General features: G+C 39.7%; 1 protein-coding gene and 1 pseudogene across 1 annotated transcript in view; one reads left to right on the top strand and one right to left on the bottom strand.

Moving 5' to 3' along the window:
* Positions 1-27,652, top strand: part of DERA (deoxyribose-phosphate aldolase) — a 129,119-nt gene that overhangs the window by 29,538 nt on the left and 71,929 nt on the right. Inside the window, exons 2-5 of the mRNA XM_033222755.1 lie at positions 8,532-8,629; positions 9,792-9,939; positions 11,424-11,519; positions 14,348-14,482. Of these exons, the coding sequence (XP_033078646.1) occupies positions 8,532-8,629; positions 9,792-9,939; positions 11,424-11,519; positions 14,348-14,482 (477 nt within the window). The remainder of the gene's footprint in view (positions 1-8,531; positions 8,630-9,791; positions 9,940-11,423; positions 11,520-14,347; positions 14,483-27,652) is intronic.
* LOC117090764 lies at positions 23,869-24,555 on the bottom strand (annotated as a pseudogene).

Raw genomic sequence — 27,652 nt, 5'->3', positions numbered from 1 at the left:
TGTAGATTCTGGATGCTATTCTTTTGTTGGATGCATAGTTTGCGAATATTTACTCCCACTTTGTGGGTTGTCTATTAACTTTGCTGATTTTTTTTTTTTTTTGCTGTGCAGAAGCTTCTTAGTTTAATTATGTCCCATTTATGTATTTATTTTTTTGTTGCATTTGCTTTTGGGGTCTTAGTCATGAATTGTTTACCTAAGCTAATGTCTAGAAGAGTTTTTCTCATGTTATCTTCTAGCTCTTCTAGCATTTTTATGGTTTCAGGTCTTAGATTTAAGTCTTTATCCGTCTTGAGTTGATTTTTGTATAAGGTGAGAGATGGGGATCCAGTTTCATTCTTATACATGTCGCTTGCCAGTTTTCCTAGCACCATTTATTGAATAGAGTAGCCACGAATATTCTGAGTACCCTCAGTAATCAGTGAATGCCTGGCATGCTGGGAGTGTTTTGTTATGTCTAGTAGAGTGAGGAAGAGAGTCAAGTTTTGGTTTCCTTTTAGAGTGAACCACTTGGTAAAGTAACACTGTTCACTGCACTGGGCTCTCACATGCTGTGCGACATTGCTGGAGACTGAGAGAAGAGAAGCTGGAGTCTCCCAAATACATCTTGGTGTATTTTCAACTTTGTTAAGAAATGAAATGTAGAAGATGAATGCTAGCACAGAGGGGACAGGAGGCATAAACCGGGCTTGTCTTGGGCAACCCAGGATGAGGTGGTCACCCTAGTGAGGACCAAAAGCTCAGCAGTTGTTGGACCATATTGGGAAGAACTATCAAATTTGACTTCAGTAGTTACTTGGAGCATAGAGTGGTTGGGGAGAGGGAGAGCGAGGTCAGCCCTGACAGTGTGTTCTAATCTGTAAACTCTTCCACGGAGAGACTTACCTGAGGCTGTTTATAGGTAGTGAGCAGAGGAAGCTCTTCTTTGAATTTTGTGCTTTGTGAATCTGACAGATGCTTCTGGATCTTTGACTTTTCACTCTCCAGGTGGGAATAATAGCACCAGAGATTGAGTAGCTCTTATTTGTTTGAAGACAAATTTTAAATGCAGAATAGAAAAGCTATAGTCAGTTGATTGATGAGATTTTGACCCCTCTCTGCTGTGCTTCGTCTAGTGATTTGCTACAGGCCACCACCTGCTCTTGCTTGAGCTTCCTCCTTGGCTTTCCCACCACAGCCAGAGGGATTATTTTAAAATGTAAATCAGATCATTTCAGCCCTTGCTGAAAATTCTCTAAAAGACTTACCGTCTTACACGGGAAAACCTGCTGAAAAAGTCTCCTTAAGGACCTTTTGAACCCTATTGGCCATGGCTCACCATATGCAGTATATTTTATATTGCCACATGGTACACACCACACGGTACACACGGGATTGAAACAGAACTTCCACGAATGATCCTACCTGTATAACATACATCGTATCTTGACATTTTCTATTTTTCTGTTTCTTTCTTTTTTAAAAATGCTCATTGCCACTGACAAAATTGATTTCATGACATGTCCGTGGGTTATTACCCTCCTTTTGGAAAACGTTTTACTATATGATCTGGCCGTTGCCGCCCTCTCTTCCATTTCCCGTACCTGGCCTTGCCTACTTTCCTCTGATTACACTGTGTCCCTGCTTTGCCTTAGATACGACTGTTCACTCTTGCCTTCTCCTCTTTCTGTTACCGGAGAGAGGTCCTGATGCAGACCTCAGGAGAGCGTTCTTGGATCTTGTGCAAGAAAGAATTTAGGGCGAGTTCAGAGTAAAGTTAAAGCAAGTTTATTAAGAAAGTAAAGGAATAAAAGAATGGCTACTCCATTCTTTTATTTAACCCCTGAGGGCTGCTGGTTGCCTATTTTTAATAGTTAATTTCCTGATGATATGCTAAACAAGGAGTGGATTATTCATGCCTCCCCCTTTTAGACCCTATAGGTCTAAAAATAGTCCTACTGTTGCCATGGAATTTGTAAACTGTCATGACACTGGCGGGAGTATAGCAGTGAGGAGGACCAGAGGTCAATCTTTTAGCCATTTTGGTTTTGGTGGGTTTTAGCTGGCTTCTTTACTGCAGCCTGTTTTATCAGCAAGGTCTTTAGGACCTGTATCTTGTGCTGACCTCCGGTCTCATCCTGTGACTAAGAATGCCTTCACCTTCTGGGAATGCAGCCCAGTAAATTTCAGCCTCATTTTACCCAGCCCCTATTCCAGATGGAGTTGCCCTGGTTCAAATGCCTCTGACATTTCTGCCTAGAACACGGTTTCCCTAGATGATGGTCTCATTGCTTATTTCACCTGATGCCCTGTTCAAATGTTTTATCATCAGATTTTCCTGGCCCATGCCCATCCTACATTCTCCATTTTCTTATCCTATATAACTTTTCATTGTAGCTCAGATGTATAATATAGTTAATAGATATTTATGTGTTTATCTCTTATGAGGAAAGGCCTGTGAGAGTAAGGATTTTGTTCTTTTCAGCACTGCTCAATCTGCAGAGCCTCCAGTGGTGCCTGGCACCATTGTGGATAGCCCTTTGATATTACTTGAATGAATGAACGGTATTCATAGACATACTTGCATTTATCAAACTCTCCAGGAGGTTTTCTGTCCCTTGTCTGTCTTGTATCTTGTTTAAGTCTTGACTTTGGGTAGAGATCCCTGCAGACTCTCTAAACAAGGCTGGAGCCATTTGATCTATAAATTTTGGGTCCTATGCACCTTGAGCATGGACTAGAGGGGAATGTTGGCCCAGGGACGGTCTGTGTCCTTGGCCCCACAGACCCCTGCCCATGGAGAGGAGCACAGCTATGGGTGGGCTAGAGCAGGCTCTTAAATAGAGCGTGGGCCCATCTCATGCCCTTGTAATGTTAGTATCATGTAGGAGCAATATAATGATCAGTTTCTACCTGGAGGCCTGTGGTGATCTTTTCTGTGGGAACAGAAACGGCATTCTGGTATCATCATTTCTGCCTGACATTGTGTAGCTGTGTCAGGCTGGCTTTCTGGAACAGCTCAGTTGGCAAAGATTGATCACGAAGGGTTTAGAGCTGTGAAAATGCCCCAGGTAGGTGTTGTATGATGCTGGTGCCTGGATCACAGACAGCTGCTTACTGGTTTACCTACTGTAGTCTGCCTTTCATTCTACCTGTCCTTCACACTGCTGCCTGGCAGTTCCTCTTAATTCAAGAGTTAAGTATTATTATGTGTTATATTTCCCGCTCAATAAGATAATGCCTGGTCTTTGTAAGAATGTTTAAGTATTAGGGGAATATATAACATGAGAAAGTAGGAATATAATCTTATCTCTGAAGAGAAACACTTCTATGAATTTGGCATATGGTTTTTTTTTTTTTTTGCAAATACACCAACAGATACATGTTTTGTATTTTTTGTTTTTATTAACAGTTTTATTTTAAAAAGCACACTGCTGTGCATATTTCTTATTTTTACTGAGTAATGGTATCATAATCAGTTTCTACAACAGTACTTACGGATGTACCTCATTTTTTTTTTTTTTTTTGAGGTGGAGTCTTGCTCTGTCACCCAGGCGGGAGTGCAGTGGCACAATCTCGGCTCACTGCAAGCTCCACCTCCCGGGTTCAAGTGATTCTTCTGCCTCAGTCTCCAACTAGCTGAGACTACAGGCTTGCGCCACCATGCCCAGCTAATTTTTGTATTTTTAGTAGAGACAGGGTTTCACCATATTGGCCAGGCTGGTCTCGAACTGCTGACCTTGTAATTTGCCTGCCTCGGCCTCCCAAAGTGCTGGGATTGCAGGCGTGAGCCACTGCATGCAGCCTGTACTTCGTTCTTTTTAATGGCTGAATTGTATTCCGTATTATGGATTTGCTATATGTTATTGAACTGGACATGGATCTTGGTGCCATTTGCAAGAGTGCTACCATAAATGCCTTTTCATATTTGCATTTGCAAACTTATAAAAGTATTTCCATGGGACATATTCTGTGTGCCGATTACTTTTTAAAAATACTCCTTTAATTCTGTTACAGCCCTGTTTGGAAATCTTCTGTGACTTCTGGTCACCTGTATCATAAAGCCTAGACTAGAGCCTAGAGCCAATAGAAACATAACGTGAGACGTGGAGTCGTTTTACATTTTCAAGTGTGCACATTATAAAAAAATAAAAAGGAACAGGTGAAATATTTTAATAGCATTTTACTTAGCCAAATGTACCCCAAATATTATAATTTCACTGTGTAATCAATGTTAACACGTAAGTAGATATTTCACATCCTTCTTTTTGTACTGAATCTTTGAAATCTGTGTATTTTACACTTAAAACACATCTCAATTTGGACTATCCACATTTCAAGGGCTCAGGTAGGCACACGTGTGTGGTTACTGATTGGACAGCCCATGCCTGCACTCAGCCTGGTGCTTACGGCACTTTACACATAAGGTACAGTCGGTCACACAAGCCACATTCAGTCACATTTAGCCAACCTGCTTTTGCTTCTGACAGCCCCACAACCTTGCAGTGCTTCCTGTCTATTTTTCCTGCATCCTGCACAGTTTTTTGGGCAGGGTTTCTCAGCTTTGGTACTGTTGACGTTTGGGACCACATAATTCTAAGTTGTGGGTGCCTTGTAGGATGTTGAGCAGTATCCCTGGCCTCTACCCACTAGATACAAGTGGCACCTTCTCTAGAATCCCCCTACCCCATCTGTGGCAACCAGAAATGTCTCTAGACTGAGAATGCTTTCGGGTGAATCAGAAATCTCTACTTATCCATTTGGGTTGTTTTAGCCAACTGGATAAGCCTACTGTGACCTACCCTTCCTCTGAACTGGACTTCTTATCCAGCCAGTGTGGTAAATTTGTATTTTTGTATATTAGGAACAAAGTTAAAATCAAAATAGAAAATGCACCTCCTTTCGTAGGGTTATCATTTGGTATTACATGTTTTAGGAATGCTGTGAAAAATACAGGAACTTCTGTAGAAACACAAATGAAAATGATGGAAAGGCTAGAAAGTAAAGTTGCACTAAGACTTGAACCAGAAAATAATAATAGTAAATTGTGAGAAGAGTATTTGAGGACAAATTTATAACCAACACAAGGGCCTAAAAACCACCAAAATGACATACTAAGATAAATAGTGGGACTTTCTTCATTGGAGAATTTTAAGAGAAGAGTGTCATTGCCTTCCAATTATGGTTTCATGTCTGTTCTCCCCAAAGGCATGTGTACTTAAAACCCCTTTTGGCCCCATAAGAAGATTCTTTGGTCCTGATGAGATTATGTGCATTAGAATCACTTCTCCTGGGAAGGAGACGCTAAAGGGTACTTGAATAAAATATTAAAAATTATGAAGGACATAACAAAGGCCAATCAGTCCTTTCTTTTCCCCAGACCCCATAATATGAGAACATGGGTTATTTGATGAAATTAAAGAGTAGCAAATTAAGTGCTAATAAAACGAGATAGTCACTTACATAATTCATTGCCATGGGAGGTCACAGAGGCAAATTTTGTGGCTATATTAAATATGGGGCTGGATAATTTTATGACCGCTAATGATATTTTTAGCAGTCAAGACTGATACTGTGAGAGAAGAAATCCTATTACATTCTCCAGTAGATGGTTTGCAGGGACCTCTGGCAAGAGGTTTCTGAGAAGTGCAAGAGCAGACCTTGTGAGTTCTAACCTTTGGTGTACTCAAAATTGATTTTTAAGGTGAAAGTTCTCAGGCATCCCATTCATACTTCAGTGGCACCTTTTCTTGTGGAGATCCAAAAGCCCTTTGTAGTCAGAAGCAGTGGAGAAAGACATTGCCCAGAATTAAATCTTTTCTGGTCTTTGGGAACCACTCGACTTATTTATCATATGCCACTTGTGTGTCAAATCCTTCGCTTGGAGTTTTAACAAAGCATTTGGGGACATAAACATGTGGACACATCAGTGGCATTCTGAGTGAAGGGGGTGTACTAAAGGTAGAATGCAGAGTTGCATGGGAGCACAAAGAAGCAAAGGGATGTCTCAACCTGTGAGGTGCAGGGAAGGCTCCCAGAGAAGGTGACATTTGAACCGAGTCTTAAAGGATGAGCAGCAGTTCACTGTTCGGCAAGGCCGGGAAGGATATTCTTGGTAGAAGGAGCAGTCCGCATGTACAGATCCGGAGACAGCCTGGCATCATGTGTCAGGGAACTGCCAGTAGATTAGGAAGGTTGCACCACAGAGGCAGAGGACTGGTGAGGAAGGAGCTGGGGCTTGAGAAGGAGGAAGGAGCCGGATGGTGAAGGAAGAGGCTTGTGTTTGCCTGAGACCCCTCTTCAACAGTGGTGCCACTGTTTCCAGTGGCGACAGTAGTGGTGAGTTGGGAGTAAAGAAGGGAAGGACTTCAGGGATGTCCCGTGATCGATAAAGGACAGCCTCTCAAAGCCTTGCCCAACTGAGTAATAGGCCTGTCTCTTTTTGATCATGGTCAAGAATTAGTTGGCAGTGAGCCTTGGAGTTCACATACTCTTTGCTTCACTTATTTTCCTGTATCTGCCTGAAACAGTCTTTACCATGAACCCAATCACCATTATCAATCGTCTGAGAAAAAAGAAAAAAAGAGCCTCCTAGGGCTGGGTGCGGTGACTCATGCATAATCCCAGCATTTTGGGAGGGCGAGGCAGGTAGATCACTTGAGGTCAGGAGATCGAGATCAGCCTGGCCAACAGGGTGAAACCGCGTCTCTACTAAAAATACAAAAATTAACCTGGCATGGTGGTGCACGCCTGTAGCCCTGGCTCCTTGGGAGGCTGAGGCATGAGATCGTTTGAACCCGGGAGGTGGAGGTTGCAGTGAGTCAAGATCGCACCACTGCATCCCAGCCTGGGCAACAGAGAGAAACTGTGTCCCCCCCAAAAAAAGCCTCTCCTGTGGTTGAGTAGGGGGTGTTTCTTACAGGTCTTAGATAAATTGGGACGAAGTCTAGTGTGTCTGGTCTGATTTTCTCGGGCGCTGCTAGAACAAAAGCAGCTCTTGTGTGGGAAAGCAGAGGCAGATTTCATCGGCCTGACCCCAGACTCCCATTTTCTCTGTGAAGTTGGCTCAGCAAACAAGCAAAAAAAAAACATACAATATCTTTGAGGAGCAGGAGCAGATGGATTGAAATGTTAAAAATCTGGTTTGTTAAATGATTTCAGCTAACAAAATAATTAGAGAGAAAAAGAAGCACCCAAACTCTTCTCCTTCTTCAGTGAAATTTAAATAAGAATATCATTATTAATCACTTAGAGTCCAACTTGCAATTTCTATACCTTTAATACTAATACTTTTAAGAAGAATGAAATGAAAATGAGAGAAAGAACATCATCTGTAAACATGCGTTTAGATGCAAATACTTAAATTTGTATTGTTACATGATATAGTATGTGATCAGCAGTTTTCTTCATTGCATTATAAAGAGTTCTGTAATTAGTGCATTTTTTGTAATGGATAACTTTTTCTACAGTACTCTTTTAAGGCTCTTTTAAAAACATGGAATTGCTAGAGAGATATAGAAGTGAGGTTAGTTATAGAAGGTAAATAATGTTCATGTCCAATTTACTGTGAGGCCGCCTATGTCATAGGATATTGGTGGATAACGTTGAAATACATGTACCAAACACTGTTTGATGTTAGACACCCAAAGATGGCTAAGATCATGGCTGGCAGTGTACTAAGTACAACAAATGGTTTCACCAGGAATCCCTGATGAACTGATTACAAGTTCTGTAGTAGAGATCTATCTAATGTTAGCTCCGTCTGGGGAGCTGACAGTGTTTTCACAACAGCTAATATTTAGACTAGGTCTGAAAGTAGAAATTACAGTTAACTGGAAGAGAAGAGAGAGTAGATCAAGGTAGGAGAGAGCATTTCAGAACAAAAGCAACAGAGATCTCTCCTGAAACTTTAAATAATTTGTTTCTTCTTTTTTTCTAATTTCTGTTATATCAGTCAATGTTGTTATTTCTAATACATTTGGAAAATTTTTTCTTTGAAGAAAGAATGGGCTGTATCCTGTCAGCGTGCGATAGGTATTAATCTTGCCAGTAAGCGGGTAGTGAGCACAGTTTCTGTAATTCCCACCATTAGTTCACTTAAGTATTTATTAATCATTTGCAGCAAACAAGCAAAAAAAACATACAATATCTTTGAGGAGCAGGAGCAGATGGATTGAAATGTTATAAATAAGTCTTTGCTGTCAGAGGTGAGGCGCATGGCATGGGTAACACACATTTCCTCGATTGTTAAGCATGTCTGTGTGATGAATCAATACAGGTTCTTCCAGTTCCAAATGTATAGGTTGGTACAGAAGCAATTGTGGGTTTTGCCTTTGAAAGTAATCCAGTGATTTTGCATGAAGTATGCCTTTTGTTGACTGGACTTCCATCAGCAAGGCTGTTTGTTTATTGTGGTACAAAAAAGAAACATAAGCTTTAAAAAAAGGTTGATGTCAAGTGATAAATGTATCCTTTCAAGGACCATGTAAAAATAGGTGACTATATTTAATGAAACTTTAGGTTTCAAAAAGTGTTTTTTCTGTCTGTTTTAGACCTTAGCTGGATCTCCAAAATACAAGTGAATCACCCGGCAGTTCTGAGGCGTGCGGGACAAATCCAGGCTCGCAGAACGGTGAAAAAGGAGTGGCAGGTAAGGGTTCTTCTTGAGCATTCTGTGCCTGTATTTTACAATGCATGGTCTCTTCCCTCAAGGCCACAATATTGAATTTCGCTCAAGATGCATCTAAACTTAAAAGATTGCAGCTGTCCATGACTTATTTTAATAATTCATATATGATGATGATGGGTTGGAGAAAGATAACACATTTATCCAAACAAGTTAAAAATCTTATCACTCTTGAGTGGCAAAACCGCAAATGAATTTGAGGCATCTTTATTCATGAGTGAATTAAATGGCATATTTTCTCAACACATTTATTCAGTTTTTTAGACATGCCTTCTTTGGTTGTCTTCTATTTTAATTTTAAAGCCCTAACATCTAAACTTGATGCGTCCACTCTTGAGGCCCTTAGGTTTAAGAGTTGACCTTTCTTGACCATCGTGTTTACCTTACTATTTCTTTCCATAAATCGTTTTTCAAAATTCCAAAAATGATGTTTCGTAGAGTACTTGTGGTCAGCATTTTCTTCAGTGTATCCCAACCAAAGACGTGCTGTGTAAGATTAAAAGGAATTCAGAGTTCATTTCACACGTGAGGCAGAATACTGTGATTGAATCCTTGAGAGTGATAGTTCACATTTTGCTCATCCTTAGAAATACTCTGATTGAAAAGATAAAAGAAAATTCATCAGACTGAGTTGTGAAATATGAATATTGTTTTAAAAATGGAATTGGATTAAATTGAAAAAAAAAAACATAAAAAACTTGGAAACTTTAAAAAATAATAATCTCATCCCAGATCCCAGAGTAGGGGGTAAAATGTAAGATAGAAACCTTCTTTCGGAGTTCTTCTATGTCAGGGTGGCTCTGATGGGCTCTCCGTTTGGCTGAGATGGAGTAGTCAGAAGTGGGGAGACATGGGCTAATAGGGGTTTCAATTTGGGATATCTGTGGGAGAAAAAAATGTTTAAGGCCACTCTTCCTCCATTTTATTTTGGGCAGTGTTCATCTTGTTAGTGGCTCTTGAGCTGTGTTTATATCATATATCAGAATATTCCATAGAACAGTGTGGACATAAGATATTAACACCCATACTTGTCTAATGCTTCTCTACTGACCAACTGGGTTGGAGGTTTGTTTGTTTGTTTATTTATTTATTAAATTTACTTTGTTTTCACTTTTCTTTAAACCAGGCTGCTTGGCTCCTGAAAGCTGTTACCTTTATAGATCTTACTACACTTTCAGGCGATGATACATCTTCCAACATTCAACGGCTCTGTTATAAAGCCAAATACCCAATCCGGGAAGATCTCTTAAAAGCTTTAAATATGTATGATAAAGGTAATGTTGTTGGTGTGCTCTGTGTGGTGTTTACTGCTTACAATACTGAGTACTAGATCTAAGAGGACTTAAGATACAACTGCTAATGATAGCGGTGATAGAATCCATGATAGAAACTCTTGCTGTGTATACATGGACAGATTCTTCTCTGAAAAACAGCAGGAAGAGAATCTGAGTCTTTTTTTTTTTAGGTCAGTTCTTTCCATCAGTGGATTAAAGTACTTGGTAGAGAGTGACTTTATTTCTTTTCAGTTCTTCAGTTTTGGAAAATTTCTGTTTAGTGACACTAAAATACTAATTCTGATTCCCTAGCCACACATGAAAAAGCCAGTCTCATTACTTAATAATCACATCTCATACATAAAGTATTTTCTGTGAGTATATGAAATACTTTTGAAAATAAAGTGCAAATAAGAAATATAGCCTGCTTGTATATTAGGTTAGATATTTCAAAAAAAGTCATGTTCACTGCCTTAGTATACATGAAAAGAAGGACTTTCCTAAAGTTACCGTAAGTTTAGAACCTCAGCATTTTGGAGATGTTGGACACCTGTAAGAATTGATTCCCTTGTTTTCTAAATAAGGAACCCAACACCTGGAAGGCTAAGCGGCATTCCCAAGACTACATGTCTTGTTACTTGCTGGGCTGGTTTTGGAGCCAGGTCTCCTTCCCATGGAGTATGCTTCATGGCCCCCGAGTGCCTATCTGCTGTGAGTGCAACTAGGGACGCTGAATTGGCCCAGTGCAGGTCTTTTATCCCAAATAAACATGTTTAGGTTTATAGGTAACATACAAACCTAAACAGCTCTATGGCTTTTGAAAAGTATTCATTATGTTTATTTCGAGTTGGCCATAAAAATACCACCTTATTTATTGCACTCAAAGGTAACAACTTGGTTTAAGGTCTTACGATATTTCTTTGTTTTATAGTGACTATTTGATTTCTAAGTTTTTTAAAATTTATGAACTTATTTCTTAAAATCAGGGCTTCCATTTCAGATTTTATTATTTCTTTCAAAATAGGGAATAGGATCAGTTAAATGTCATTTTTGTGGTACCGCCCTCTAAATTTTAGTTAATATTTTTCTTCATCTGTCCTTCTTCAAACTGTCCTTTCTTCAGGTTGTCCTGTGAGAATGCTCTGTAAATACGGATTTTGTTATCTACCTGAAGTATTTTCATTTAGTAGCGATCACCAAGTTTACTATTTAGACATTTCTAAAACACAGTACTATGTTAATCTCAAAGAAGAGTATATCAAACTTGTTTTTATGACTTTTAACGATAAGAAAATAATCCATGTTGTCAAGAACTAGAAGGGAATGTGGAAAATAAAAATCTTTTAATTTATTGCAGCATTGCGGGGGAATTATTTTTTCTCTCGTTTGATTTTTGCCAGTATTGCGATATAAATGATAATTAAAAGCATGTTGTGTGAATTGAACTTCATTTAAAGTTGGCTATTCCTATTTTTTCTTGATAGGCATTACCACAGCTGCCGTTTGTGTTTATCCCGCCCGGGTGTGTGATGCTGTGAAAGCACTCAAGGCTGTAGGCTGTAATATCCCTGTGGCATCAGGTAAAATGGGTTGTGGCTTTTGTTGTTATTTTTTAAACGTGTGTCCAGTTCTTCATACAGTGGGGTATTATATATAGTTTTGTACTATGATTTAAATTAGTTTATGTATTTAATTAGTTGTATTTATTCATAATTTTAGTATATATTAATTGCTTAGTAAGTGGAAGACATATTTATTCCCAACAATATAGAACTGTATTCCTATCCTTAAGGAAACTCAGTTGGTTTAGGAGGAATAGTCAGGTAAAGAAAAAAATCATAAGGCACGATATATAGTATTTATATATATATATATACACGCACACACATACACATACTAACACACGTATGTGTGTTCTTATTTATATATATATATATATATGTAAAACATAATAAGGATATGCGGACTGGGGACGATGGCTCACAACTATAATCCCAGCACTTTGGGAGGCTGAAGCAGGTAGATCACTTGAGGTCAGGAGTACAAGACCAGCCTGGCTAACATGGCAAAACCCCATGTCTACTAAGAATACAAAAATTAGCCAGGCTTGGTGGCAGTGCCTATAATCCCAGCTCCTGGGAGGCTGAGGCTGGAGAATCGCTTGAACCTGGGAGGCAGAGGTTACAGTGAGCCGAGATCATGCCGCTGCACTCCAGTTTGGGTGACAGACCAAGACTCCATCTCAGACAAAAAAAAAAAAAAAAAAAAGGATATGCGCAAAATGCAGTTGCAATTCTGAGCAGGGAATGATATATTCTTCAGAGGTTGGTAACACCAAAGTAAGAGAAAGCATCGTCGTGGATATAATTGCATTGGGTTTTAAGGATGAGAAGGAGTTCACAGTGTTAATAAGGTAGGGAACCGCATTTTAGACAGAGGCACTAGCACGTATGAAGGCACAAAGCATGTTCAAGGGACTGGAGAAGGTTTGCAGTTGTTGACTTCAAAGGCAGGGTTCCGAAGACAGGGCAAAGGGGGAGATACAGGAGTTGAAGCTGGAGAGGGAGATCAGGGCAGAATTTCAGAGGGGATCCATGCCATGTGGTGGCATTTGGCCTGAATTCTGATGATAGAGAAGACACTGAAAGGTTAGAGACGTGACATGATCAGCTTCATGGCATTGTAAGTTACCTGATGGCACTGTATAAATTAGAAAAGGAGTGAAATGGACTTAGGGGAGACTTGTCACAGTCCACGTGGGAGCTGATAAGAGCCACACAAAACCTAGAAGATAAAGGAGAGAGTGCATTCAGGAGTCACTGACTTCAGATCGACACAGTAGGACTTGGTATGACAGAAAAGTCTTTAAAGCATTAGTTTGGTAAATATATATCTGTGTGTATATGGATGGATGAATAGACAGATATAAAATTAGATTCTAGTTTTAAGAGATGTTTGAGGAATATCCTAATGCTTTAAAAAGGGAGTCTAGGCCAGGCATGGTGGCTCACATCTGTAATCCCAGCACTTTGGAAGGCTCAGGCAAGAGGATTGATTAAAGCCGGAAGTTTGAGACCAGCATGGGCAACAAAGGTCTCTACAAAAAAATAAAATAAGTAAACATTTAAAAGGAGTTTATAGCTTATTAGGAATATATTAAAACAAACATGGTGCACAGTATTTATATAGAATTGGTTTATGAGGATTCCCGAAGTATTTGGCAGCTACACCTGTGTAGACCTTAATTTTTCATCAACCTCAGTCAGTTCAATTTTTGCTTTAAACAACGGAGAAACATGCTTTCCTCTAAGGTAGCAGACCTAAGGAATTGTTTTTAATTTTTATTTTTTGAGACAGAAGCTCGCTGTGTCACCCAGGCTGGAGTGCAGTGGCATGATCTCGGCTCACTGCAAACTCTGCCTCCTGAGTTCAAGCAGTTCACCTGCCTCAGCCTCCCGAGTAGGTGGGGCTACAGGCATGCACCACCACACCAGGCTAATTTTTATACTTTTAGTAGTAAACATGCCACCATGTTGGGCAGGCTAGTCTCAACCTCCTCACCTCGGGTGATCCGTTCGCCTTAACATCCTAAAATGTTGGGATTACAGGCAAGAGCCACCATGCCCAGCCCCAAGGAATTTAATGTCAAGGAAACATGACAGGTTGTATTTAGAAACAGGGATGGAGAGTTAATGATGTGCGTGTAAAAGATGTTACTATTTTTCAAGAGTGTAGTTGTCTTTTGTGTTTTCATTTTCCTCTTATTTACACTTGGCTCTGCTCTTCCCAACCCTGCCCCTTCCCCAATTTTGTGGACTAATTAGGTATGTTTTCCTCCTGCATTCTCTTTTCTTTATGCTCATCTGCCAGGCTGGTTGTTTTTAACATAGGCGATGGGAGGAACACATATGACAATTTGTTTACCACAGCTAAAGAGGTTCATGAGAAAGTTAATCAAGATAAATCAAGGGTAAAAGAGTAAAAATCAAAATAGCTAACTTGATCAAGATTTGGATCCAGAACTAGTGTGCTGGGTAACTAGTGTTCATTAAGACAGGGCTACAACTACTATTTTATGGCTATCACTGTGAAGATAACGTTGTTGCTGGTTACTTAATCCACCTTCATGAGCATCTCTGCAGCATCTTAATTTCAGATCTTCCAGAAAATGATAATATTTGTCCTAACACTAATACGAGAGAACATTCTATTTCTTCACACTTATGCATAACATAAGTGATGTTCTTAAGTGTCATTAATGCATTGGTCTTTAAATGCTGATGTTTTGGGGTTTGGATTTCTTTGATGAATTACTGACCAATTGAAATTTGTTTTCCCCTCCCCCACTTCCTTACTTTCCTTCTTCCCTCCTTCCCTCTTTCTTCCTTTCCTTTCTTATCTCTATTAGTGGCCACTGGATTTCCAGCTGGACAGACTCATTTGAAGACACGATTAGAAGAGATCAGATTGGCTGTGGAAGATGGAGCTACAGAAATCGACGTGGTGATTAACAGAAGCCTGGTGCTGACAGGCCAGTGGGAAGGTAGGTACATGCTCTTACCTAAGAGAGTGTCACCATTCTTCCCTGGTGAATCAGATGATGAGATAAGATGTAGTATGTTTTAGAGGTCACTGTTCTAGGTGACAAGTTAGTAGATCAAAGGGTGAATTTAGGAGACTAAATTTAATCTTAGCATGGCTAAGATTACTCATCCTTGTGCCCCTCATGAATCTAGGCAGTTGCCTACCTGCATGAACTTTTCAGATCCTTTTGAGTGCTTAGGTGAATAGTTGCTTCCATGCAATAGATTCATAACTTTTAAAACAATTTTACCAACATGCTTTTTCTTTAGAAGGGAAAAGTTACTACTATTCTATACTGTTTTGTTACTCAATACATACTTCACTCTAGGCAAGTCTTTTATGCAAAGTTTATTGGAATATATTGGAGGAAACTTCCCTTTTTTATGTTCATTTTTGCAGTCTTTGAAGATGTGGGATTATTAAGTTGACTAAGTTTATTTTTACTTCTTGGTTCCTTATACATAGCTCTGATGACTATCATGAGATTAATGATTCACTGTCACATCAAAATACAATAAGACATTGCCCTTTCCAGCAACAAGCTTTTGTTTTTTTAAGTAGATGTTAAAGAATCAAGTAGATTTTACCTCTGTCTTAAATAAATTTTGTATACTAAAGATGAGGTCATTGGTAGCTAGAAAAGTAAAATTCTCTCTTTCAAAAAAGTCATTATAATAAATAGTTTAACCAAATTTTTTTTCTTTTTTGAGATGGAGTCTTGCTCTGTTGCCCAGGCTGGAGTGCAGTGGCGCGATCTTGGCTCACTGCAAGCTCTTACTCCCGGGTTAACGCCATTCTCCTGCCTCAGTCTCCCAAGTAGCTGGGACTACAGGCGCCCGCCACCACGCCTGGCTCATTTATTGTATTTTTAATAGAGATGGGGTTTCACCATGTTAGCTAGGATAGTCTCGATCTCCTGACCTCGTGATCCGCCCTCCTTGGCCTCCCAAAGTGCTGGGATTACAGGCGTGAGCCACTGCGCCCGGCCTAACCAAAAATTTTTAATGAAATCACAAGTTAAAGCCAGGATAATATATTGTCTCTTTATTTGTGTGTATATCAAAAGGCATATTTTATACTAATTATGGAGACTATACCTACTCACTGTTTAAAAACAGAAATCCCCACTAGTCATAAAGGAAGTGGATATTCCTTGTAATCTCACTCCCTTGAAATAACCCCTGGTAACACTGCAGGGTGTAACTTTCCACACTTCTCTACATAGCATGCTATCTCCACACTCTTTTAAAGTTTAAATAAGAGATAGGATTTAAATAAGAGATAGGATCTCTTATTTAACCTGCTTGTTGGACTTGCCTATATCTCATGGGTATTTTCCTGTGACTTTCTATTCATCTATATCTGTAAAGCCTTTGTCTGTCTATTTGTGAAGCCTAATTCCATTGATTGTCAATTATGAATTGCTTTTGGTTATAAAGTAGCAAACATTCAGTCAGTGGTTTAAACCCTCAGTATTTATTCTCTTATATAAAGTCCAGGGGTAGGTATTTAGGGGTGTGTGGCAGCTCCACAAAGTTCTTGGAGACCTGATCTACGTTTATATTCCAGTTCCAAAGCACGTGGCTTCTGCTCTTAATGTCAAGAGCGCTTCATTGTCTGAGGTGGCTTCTGAAGCTCCAGCCCCTTACACTCATTTCTTGGATCACAGGAAAGAAAGGCTTTTCACATCAAGTCTCACACAACACCTTTGCTTATTACACCTTTGCCCGTTGGCCTGAGCTGAGTGACGTGGCCATTCTTGGCTTCAAGTAAGCTGGAAAATAAGAGTTTTTAGCTTGGAATATTAGCTACTTTCCTGTACATTCCCATTTCCATTACCTTCACCCCTCCGCTCCCCAAGTTCCCCATTAATACTCATCAACATTTATAATTCTTGCCGGGTTTAAATTCTTGACAGTTCACAAATATCTTTTTGTATTTTGTGTTCTTTTTTTATGATTGTTCCTGTGTGTGTTTGAGCCAATTACAGTCATTCTTATAAGGCATATTTTAAATAGATGTCTCTGTTCCTATATATTAATTTTGCTTATCTGCTTTTAGTCACGGATTTCACTAAGATTTAAGGCTACAGTAAAATGAAAAAGTGAGTAAGCACAGTATTTAAAACAAATCTGGCAATAAAGTTTATGTGATTTAGTTGTATATAAACCTATATGTCCTTTATATCTTAAGCAATTGTGTAGGTATAGAAATAGAGTTTATAACTTACACCTTTTATTAAGCAGTTGTGGATATAGAAATATGGTTTATATTATGCTACTGATTGGAAAATAAAATACAATAGGAGATGGGTTTTGATGTAATTGATTGCCTCTTAATGAACTAGGAATGGTTGTTTTTAAGAACTGATAATTTCCCAATAACAGGCATTTATACAAAATATAATGACACATCTTTGTCCTGGACCATACTTTTATATTAACTCTTTTTCTGGTGTTAACCTCTTGACCCAAACAAACTGAAAAGGAACATTAATACTAGAAATTTAATTCTAAATAGAAACCTGAAATGACTTAGGACTTTTCACTGCAATATTTTGTCTTATTTTGATTCTCAATTTGATTGCATATTGTATTTTTCTGTGTCATGTTTTAATATTAGCTGTTTATTAAAATATCAGCGTAAACTAATTTCTTGGAATTTGTGGATGGAAATGTCTGTCAAGCAATTGCATTTTTAAATCTAGGGCCCTCTCCCTTGTGCAGTGAGGTTTGTGGGATACTTGGTAAAGCACAATAGAAAGAACCTCATTTTATTTCATTTTTTAAGTTCTGGGGGACATGAGCCACATGTGCAGGTTTGTCGCATAGGTAAACGTGTGCCATAGTGGTTTGCTCCACCTGTCAACCCATCACCTAGGTAGGTATTCAGTGCCGCATGCATTAGCTATTTTCCCTAATGCACTACCTGCCTCCACCCTCCCCCGACAGGCCTCACTGTGTGTTGTTCCCCTCCCTGGGTTCATGTGTTCTCATTAAGAACCCCATTTTTTAAACCTGGCCCTTCAGAGTGGTCTTAACCATTTCTCATGGACATGAGAGTCCACAGTTTAGGGTATGAACTAGAGGAGACTGGATTTGGGGGTGAGGGAGGTCTCCTATTCCTCTCTGGGTTCTCCTTAGTGACCATTTAAAATGTCCACTTTCCTGAAATTTCTTACTTTTCCACCCTCCTTGAAGCTCCTACACTGTTAGCATATGAACCTGCTACTTCTCAGAGAAAATAAAATCATCAGACAGGAGCTCCCTCCAGGTCCTTGTATCAGGCTGCTTTTCTTTGCTTCTTCCTTTGCTCCTTCCTCCTAAATTCAGTCCCTCCACTGTGCTGTGGCTCTCATCTCCCCCTGCATTTTCAGAAGCCCTACTCTATCCATTGGGCATTCTTTCTCCTGTGTCATCAGCCTCTCTCTGCCAGCTCATTGCCATTAAGCATTTAGACATACTCAAGCTTTTCTTAGCCATTTACGAAAGAACCCACATGCCGGCTTTCCCTTACCTTCATCCCCAGCAACGTCCTCCTTTCTTCTCTTCCCTTCACTACTAAAATTCTGAAAAGAAGACCTGGTGCGGTGGCTCACACCTGTAATCCCAGCACTTTGGGAGGCTGAAACGGGCACTTTGGGAGGCCTCATCACCTTTTGCTCTGCCCTGCCCTAAGTTCTGGTTCCGCAGCGATGCTTGGGGGTGGGGCGGCTTCCTCTCTTGAGGTCAGGAGTTCGAAACCAGCCTAACCAACATGGCCAAACCTTGTTTCTACTAAAAATACAAAAATTCGTTGGGCATGGTGGCACATACCTGTAATCCCAGCTACTCTGGAGGCTGAGGTGAGCGAATTGCTTGAACCTGGGAGGCAGAGGTTGCAGTGAGCCAAGATTGTGCCACTGCACTGCAGCCTGAGGGACAGAGTGAGATTCCATCTAAAAAAAAAATTTTTTTTTGAAAAGAGTTTGTTTGTCCTGAGAAGTTCAAACTAATATACTAATGACCTCTCATCTCATTATGTCCAGGTCATACTCCCTAGTTGTTTATTTAGCATTGCCATGCAACATACGACACAGCAGACTGTTCCTTCCTTCTGGTAATACTTTCTTGTCGTGGCTTGGGTGACTACATTCCTGAGGTCTTCTTTTCTGTTTCTGATTACCCCTGCGTCTCATTTGCAAGCTCCTCTACCTCCTCTGTCATCCCTGAAGTCATCCATCTCAGATTCTGAGAACCATGGACACTGAACTGTGGTTCTCAGATTCTGTCCCAGTGTGACTTTTCTGCAATCTTGGTGTACTTTCCTTTGGGAACGTCATGTCCTTGCTGATTTAAGTTACATTCCTTATGGCAAAGACAACCAAACCTCCTGAGCACCAGGACCACCTGGACCCAGGGCCACCTGCTCCAGAACCCGTATTCCATTGTATCACTATACCATGTTGCATTTCACCCATCATTTACATGTAAGTAGACATTCAAAATCACTGAACCTTGATGAAATCAGAGAAATCTGGCTATTTTAGAAATAAATCTATTAGGTCAGGCACAGTGGCTTATGCCTGTAATCCTAGCACTCTGGGAGGCTGAGGCAGGCAGATCACTTGAGCCCAGGAGTTCAAGACCAGACTGGGCAATATGGCAAAACCCCATCTCTGAAAAAAAAAAATTGCAAAAATTAGCCTGGAGTGGTGGTATGTGCCTGTAGTCCCAGCTACTCAGGGTTGGGGCTGAGGTGGGAGGATTCCTTGAGCCTGGGAGGCAGAGGTTTCAGTGAGCCATGATTATTACCACTGCACTCATAAACCACTGTGTGTGGTCTAATAGATTTATTTCTGAAATAGACTGAGCAAGAGAGCGAGACTCCGCCTCAAAAAAAAAAAAAAAATTTTCATTTCCCTGACTTTCTTAACAATTTTTATTAAATACAATTCAGTTGTTTATCGATTATTCCAAACTGTTTTGTTACTGATTCTATTATCCCAGTATACAGTGATGCTTTCAGGGGCCAGTGAAATCTCTGAGGTGATTGACCTCATAGCTCACAGTCCAGACTCTTTTTTGATTTATGCATCTTCTTATTTGTTACTGTTTTTTTGCCTACTCCTTAGTGGTTAAGCTTTTTACTGTCAGGTCACGTTGAGCTCGTGATGGCACACTGTCCTTCCCTGACAGTCCTTCTGTCACTCCTGTCCCGCTGGACATGGAAATGTGGACAACTGTGTTTCTCACTTATCACCATAGTTTGAAACAAATAGAGTATGGCATGTATTGTTGGTTCTCAAAATTATAATACCTCACAAATGTTATCAAATGATTTGCCCCAGCTGCTTTCCTGACAGGATCTAGTATATCTGCCTGGGCATTTGTGATGAAAAGAATTGAGGTGTATATGTAAGGGAGGAATAGGCTCCTAAATGGGGAAAATCTCTCCAGGTGATTTTGTTCCCCTTCCCCACCAGTCCCATGTCCTTATTAAGAAGTACTAACTCAGGACTCTTCCTTCTTCTTCTTTTTTTTTTTTTTGGACATAATTCCAGTTCTTAGTTGCATATACTTTAGGTGCCAGATAGTGGAAGCATTGTTGAATTTACATACAGCAATGTATGTAAATTCATACATTGAATACATTCATATATTGTATGTTTTATTTTATTACTAGTACTAATTAATTAATTAGTTAATTAGTACATATTGTATTTCCTATATGTTTCTATGCCTTTAGCCTGGATCTGTAGTTAGTTGTAAACAGGAGAGTTTGATGAATTAAAATGTTATCCCAGTGAATTTAGCTAAGAAGTGCATCTGCTTTCTGTGCTCTTGAGAAAAGAAGGCTTTCCTCTCCCTGGGATGGCTGTGCTCTCTGATAAAGATAGCATCCAAATGGGGACATCACCCACCCAGCCAGCCAGCCAGCCAGCCAGGCCACCCAGTCATTGCTGAGTCACAGTCAGACCCAGAACAAATGCACTGTGGGAGGACAGTACTGGGAAAGCAGGAATAGTTGAAAGTTGCATCTTTGCATTTAGACAGATCTTGGTTGGAATCTTGGCTCTATTGTTTACTCTTGGACAGGTTCTTCTCTGTGATTTCTGTTCCTTCTATGTAAAATGGAGATAATGACATCTACTTCACAGGGTTACAATAGGGAAGAAATTAGATAATGTTTGTAAAACGATCATCCTGTTGCTTGACCCAGATGAAGCCCTCCTTGCCAGCTGCAATGTTGCCTTCTTCTCCTTCCTCCTGCCCCTGATGATGATCTGTTATCAAGGGAAGTGACACATAGCACATGTGTTAAGTGAATAAAGTGGAACTCTAAAGACTTGGGTTTTAGTCTTTATGATTTTGATAATTTATACCTAGACCTTGGGTAAACACTTCACTTCTCTCTGCTTCCATGTAAATGTTACAAATGAGGGGATAGGACATAATGATTTTTACAACCCTTTAGAACTATAATGATCTTTGATTTTATGTTTAGTGTTTTCATTTTCAGTGAATATTATTCCCATGATTAGTACATGTAATAAAATATTTCTTAATGGTGGTGTTGAAGTTGACATATAAGGTGCATTCCTTAAACAGTTCTTTGAAGAAAGCATTCACCAGAAGTGGTTCATCATCTCATAAATCTTATTGAGCAGGTTTTAAAAATTGAATAATTTCCATGCTCTGTAAATATACAGAGGTGTTCATTTTACTTTTTAAATGACTCTTTCTGTTGCATCTGTTTACCTAACATAGTTACCAGTGACAGGGAAATGCTGTCAGATTGCACCTTGTTCAGGAATCTAGCTCCATGAGCTGAGGACCTGGAGCTGGCTTTACTAGCTTTGGGAGACTCTTTCCATACTGGAGCACCAGCAGACATAGTTCCAAAGGTGGCTAGGATTGTCTGATATTCTGCAGCATCTCATGTTCAATGAGCAATTGGAAGTACCGTTTGTCTCCTGTATCCACAGCCTCATGTACTTTTCATCTCCTTCAATTGTTTACCCCTGAATTGCTATCTTAAATCTGGCCTGTGAAGTACATACCTCATGGCTATCAAACATTTTAGGATAAGAAAATGAAATATCGGCACCAAAGTCACATTATTTTTCATTTTCTTATATGAAGAGAATCCTAAAGACGTTGAATCTGTGCAATAATCTATTTTTCTTATTTGCTGATTTTTACACAAGAAGGATGGTAGAAAGAACATCTCAAAAATAAATTGGTATATTTCTTTTATAGAGTGTTAATCATATTTTATTAGAAAAGTAGTCTCTAAATCTATAGACACTTTTTGGAGAGGAATTACATAATCTATAATTTGTGGTTTCTCTGTTTTAGGAGTTGTATATAACAGAAATTCTGGAAATACTTATGACAACTGTATGCTTTTATGGGTTTTATATTTATGCTACCATTCTTCAAAACTTCAGATACTATTGATAAAAATATGCATCTTATCTCTTGTAGGTTATTATTATATCTGGTGTGTTAGCTCATCTCTGCCTTAATCTCACAAGATTAATTAGTTGCCTTGGTGAATGAAACTGTTCTTGAACATTTTTTGACTTCTTTAGTTTAAAAGGTTGCTGTACAATTTTATATTAAGTGTTTTACTATACATATAATTATCTTAAGAGTTATATTCAGGCCATTCTTGCACAGTGTTGAACATCTTTGTGATACTCAAAAAATAATTGCTTAGATATGTTCGTTAACAATTATTTTTTAAGTGCCTTTGAATAGCAGGGAATATAAAAGGAAATATACTTTATGACTTTTAGATAGGAAACAGTCTTTAAACACTTGGATTCTTACTTAAATCATAATTTTAAACATATAAGTTTTAGTAACAGAGTTTTTGTTGTCTGGAGCAGTGCTTTTCCAGAATACTTAGCAGATTGCCAGCTGCTTCAAAATTGAGAAGATACTTTCCTTTCAGGTGGACCCTAGAGAGAAGAAAGTCGATTTTATTTATTTATTTATAAGTGTTTTTAGCTTTTTGAGAGTTTTAAAATTTTCATTTCCTTTTTTAAAATACACCATTCTATTTTTTAAAATAATGTTAAGAATGAGCTCATAAAAAAACTGAAAAAAAAAAACCAGGTGCACCCACATTTCCAACTCCATCTCCCCTTTCAGATTGTTCAAGATGTATACATGTTGATTGTTTATCTGTAGACCTAGTTCTTTCCATGTTGTTATCAGAGGTTGACACCAAATTACCAAGTAGATATTTTTCCTTTGATTTAAATTCAGATTCCATTCCAGCAAAGCAACACGAAAAAACCTAATGTCTAGTTTTAGCTTCTGGTGTTAGGTTCTCCAGGTAAGAAGTGAAAATGGAGACTAAATAGTGTTACCATCTTTATTCAGAAAGTCATTATTTTCAGCAAAATGGGGCCAAGGCAAAAAAAATCCAGGTTGCAAGACTTGGAAAAACGAGTGTCCACCCCATGGGATATTTACAGATTGATCACTATGACAGCAGCTCTTTCTAGAGGTAATAATGTTGTCATTAGGTTGTGATAATTCTCTAGAGACCCCAACAGCCCCAGATTGAGAACATCTGGAAATTGTTCAGATGACACAAATTTCTGTTTTCTGTTGTTAAGGCTTCCATGGTGCCTTTCTGTGGCATCTGCCACTGGTTTTCTTTTTTTTTTTCCCCCAAACCTCCTTTCAAATCCGGAAATATACATAAAATACAAGAGTATTTTCCTCACCTATGCTCCTAGGCTCTTGTCTTGATACCCAGTGTTATGAAATCTATCAGGTAAACTGCTGGCCAACTGGGATGTCTGCTGAAATTTCTGGAGGTGGAATAGCAAATGAGTTCATCCAGCAAAGAGAGCATCTGAAGGTCCATGAGTCTTGGCAAGAAAACACAAAGTCCCACACATAAGACCGGGATGGGGAGTTTTTCGTCACTGAAGAGGCCATCTTTAGATGTCAACTCTTTTTCTTTCTTGAGATGGAGTTTCGTTCTTGTTGCCCAGGCTGGAGTGCAATGGTGCGATCTCGGCTCGCTGCAGTCTCCGCCTCCCAGGTTCAAGAGGTTCTCCTTCCTCAGCCTCCGGGGTAACTGGAATTACAAGTGTCCACCACCATGCCCAGCTAATTTTTTGTTTTTTTAATAGAGATGGGGTTTCTCTGTGTTGGCGAGGCTGGTCTTGAACTCCTGACCTCGTGAGGAGGCCGAGGTGATCCACCCGCCTCGGCCTCCCAGAGTGCTGGGATTACAGGCGTGAGCCACTGTACCTGGTCGTATCTCAACTCTTAAAGAAAATTCAGGAACCAATGCTAAAATGAACAAGGCCAGCAGATTTCGGAGTACAGTCAGTCTTCAGTGAGGGCTTAAATTCCTGAATTTCTTTTTGGCTTCTGTCCTTTCTTCATTATCAAAGTACCAAACAGTATAGCACATCTAGTCTCATAGGAAGACAGCACCTCGTGTGGGTTCCTGCAGTCTAACCAGAACAGGAGTTTTTCACAAATGGCCTCCACATCTGCCATGAGCGATCTCTCCTCTGGAAATAGCCATAGGATCCTACCGTGTAGCCCGGCATCCCAATTCTTGTTCAGATAGTGGATGCAGGCGATGCAGCAGCCATTGTTGTTGGGGTTGTCCACATGATGAATGTAACCTATTCCATTTTTAAGATAGCAAGCCACCATTGCCTCGGACCTCTCCTTGACATAGTATTTTCCCAGCAGCTCCTGCATTAGAGGACCAGCCTGTCAGTGAGGGACAGGAGGAAGCTAATGGCCTTGCAGCCCTTCTTGTTGCTCCCAGTCTACATGAACTGGGCACCCTTTGGAGACGCTGCACACAGCCCAGCCAGCTGGCTGTCCCACAGGGACCCCTTGCAATGCAGCTGCTTAATGTGCTCCTGGATGCAGTTGCCCACCACCTCCTTGCCCAGGAAGTTTTGCAGGTCGCAGAAACTGACCTCCTGCAGACAGGGCATGATGTATACTCTAAGGAAAATTTCTCCAATTCCTGCCTCATGATGTGTCCCGGGCATTTCATGCACAGGGCAGAAGTCGGGGACCCCCAGCGTGCACCCAGAGAGGGAACGATGTATGCAATGTGAAGCCAAGGCGTGGGGAGCGGGGCCAGGGTCCCAAGCCATTGCAGTCAGTACCAGGGACAGGGGAAAGTTGCTCACAACTCTCAGGAGAAGGGATCTGCGTTCAGGGACCAGTGGGAGAGTGGTGCAGGACTCCATGATCTAGTGCTGGACTTGCAAGTTCATCTTAAACAGAGAAAACTAAAATGCTGTAGATGCAAGTTCTGCTGGCGTGAGGGGACAGCATTGCAGAAGGTAGGGCAAGTTGTCAATCTGATTTGGATGCTCTTTCAAACATGCAGTCTGACCCCTTTGCCTCGTCTCCAGTCCTTGGATCCACACTGATGCACACAGGCCTTTCTGAGTGTGGCTGAGTGCTCTGAGTCCTGTCAGTGAGCACTCCACTGACACAGCCTCACTTGTTTTTCAGCTGGGAACGACAGGCAGAGGTCAGATTATGACTTCTACTTCTTCTCAGTGTGGCAGTAGTAGGAGGGATGCGGGGAGACAAACAGGAGACAACTCTTCTGCTAGTTGTGCCACTATATTGATGAAGCATCTGCAGTGTAATATATCCTGGGTTTCTAGCACGCCCACTTTCACTACCCCTGAAAACCTCATTATAAGTGAAAACATTTATTAATAGGTTTTTAATGGGACATCACTATGCCAGCCACTTCTCTGGTGTATGTGTTTTGTTAAATTTTGCATTATTCTGACTATTTTGCAGTCGTGGTATTGGAATTCCATTTTCATTTGTCAGGCACCTTTGATAATAGCCTACCAAATTATTATTTTTCTAGTACATGGCAAGAATTGCTTTTTTTAAAAAAAAATAGAGAATTTCCAGTTTTCTTAAGGTTTGAAGTTTTAACAACAGATATATATTACATGTGGATATGTAAGCAGAAAAAATAGTAAAGGCTCTGGAGAATAAGGTCATGATGTTTGCAGATATTTAACTATGAGGACATTTACTGAAGTCTTACATGTAATAGCAAAAAATCTGGAACCTTAAGTATCCAATAGGAATATTGTGCAGCCATTAATAGTAGCTCTGTAGACCTGTATTTATTAACATAGAAATATGTCAGCGATATATTGAAGGAAAAAAGCATGTTACAGAATAATATGTACCATATATAATCACTTCTTTTTAAAGTTATAGAAGCCACAGAGTGATTGATAGTCTAAAAAGCCCTCCTGTAAGAAAACTATCTGGATGCTAAATTACAACAAACATATCAAATTATTTTTTAACTTTTATTTTTGAATGATTTTAAACTTACAGAAAAGTTGTAAAATTGGTACACAAGACTACAGTTTTATCACTGAGATTCCCCAGTTATAAAGTGCTATACCATTTACTTTTTTTGACTTATTTCCTCTGTGATGTGTGTACATACATATATAAATGACGTATTACATACGTATTTTTCTGAACCATTAGGGAATAAGTTGCAGACCTGTTCACCTGTTACCCTTAAATACTTCAGTGTGTGTTTCCTGAAAACAAGGACAAGGACACTCTTGTACCAAGCCACAGTACTGCATCAAAATCAGGAAATTAACATTGATAACCATACGATCATTAACTCTACAGATTGTTCAGATTTTGCAGATTGTCCCAATAGCGTTTTTTATTAGGTCTAGGATCAGTTGTTTCATATTTCTTTAATATTCTTTAACCTAAGAATACTAAGAACAGTCCTCAGTCTTTCCTTGTCTTTGACGATTTACGGGCCTGTTATTTTTGTAAAATATACCTCACTTTGGGTTTGTTTGGTATTTTCTCACAATTAGATTCAGGTTATACATTTTTGGCAGGCGTGCCACGGAACTTTTGCTCTGTTCTTCTCAGTGCATTATTTCAGGAGTCACAAGATGTTAATTTGTACCATTATTGATGATGTTCCTTTTTTTACTTGGCAAAGATGGTTTCTGCCAAGTTTCTCCATTGTAAAATTAATAAGTATTTTGCATTTTAGTAAGTAATTAATACAGATTATGAATGGAGATATTTTGAGACTATGTTAATATCCTTTTCCTCATCTAACTTTTATTCACTCTTTTAGCATCCATTGATGATATTTCAGCTATTACTTTGATTTTCTAATTCTATCATTTCTTCTATACTTATGAGTTGGCATTACCAAAGCTGGGCATGATATGGAACCCTACAAAGCCAGATGTGGTATTGACATCCCTCCCTCCCTTCTTCCCTCTCTCCTTACTGGTCTCTCTCCTTCCCTCCCTTCCTTCCTGTTTGTAAGAACGCATTGATTCTTGTTTTACTCAATTGGTTATAATCCTTTACCGTCATTATTTATTTTGATACTCAGATAGTCCCAGATTTGGCCAGTGGGAGTGTAACCGCTCACTGGGTTCGCCTTGCCTGCTGCCTACAGAGAGCCAGTTTCTCAAGACAGGGAATTACAGTAGAGAAAGAGTAATTCACGCTGAGCCAGCTGTGTGGCAGACCAGAATTTTATTCTTACTCAAGTCAGTCTCCCCGAGCATTTGGGGATCAGAGTTTTTAAGGACAACTTGGTGGGTTGTCAGTGATCCAGGAATGCTGATTGGTTGGGTAGGAAATGGAATCCTAGGGAATTGAACCTGTCCTCTTGTGCTCAGTTAGTTTCTGGGTAGGGGCCACAAGGTCAAATGAGCCAGTTTATCAATCTGGGTGGTGCCAGCTGATCCATCAAGTGCAGGGCCTGCAAAATATCTCCAGCACTGATCTTAGGAGCAGTTTAGGGAGGGTTGGAATCTTGCAGCCCCCAGCTGCATGACTCTTAAGCCGTCATTTCTAATCTTGTTAGTTCTACAAAGGCAGTCTAGTCCCCAGGCGGGAAAGAGGTTTGTTTTGGGAAAGTGCTGTTATTATCTTTTAAATTATGAACTATCAACTAAGTTCCTCCCAAAGTTAGTTCAGCCTGTGCCCAGGAAGGAACAAGGACAGCTTAAAGGTTAGAAACAAGATGGAGTCAGTTAGGTTAGATCTCTTTTACTGTCTCAGTCATAATTTTGCAAAGGCGGTTTCAGGAGCTGCTTCAA

Source organism: Trachypithecus francoisi, unplaced genomic scaffold, assembly GCF_009764315.1.
Source record: "Trachypithecus francoisi isolate TF-2019V2 unplaced genomic scaffold, Tfra_2.0 Lachesis_group11, whole genome shotgun sequence".
NCBI classification, from domain to species: Eukaryota; Metazoa; Chordata; class Mammalia; order Primates; family Cercopithecidae; genus Trachypithecus; species Trachypithecus francoisi.
This window is presented reverse-complemented; position numbering and strand designations above follow the sequence as displayed.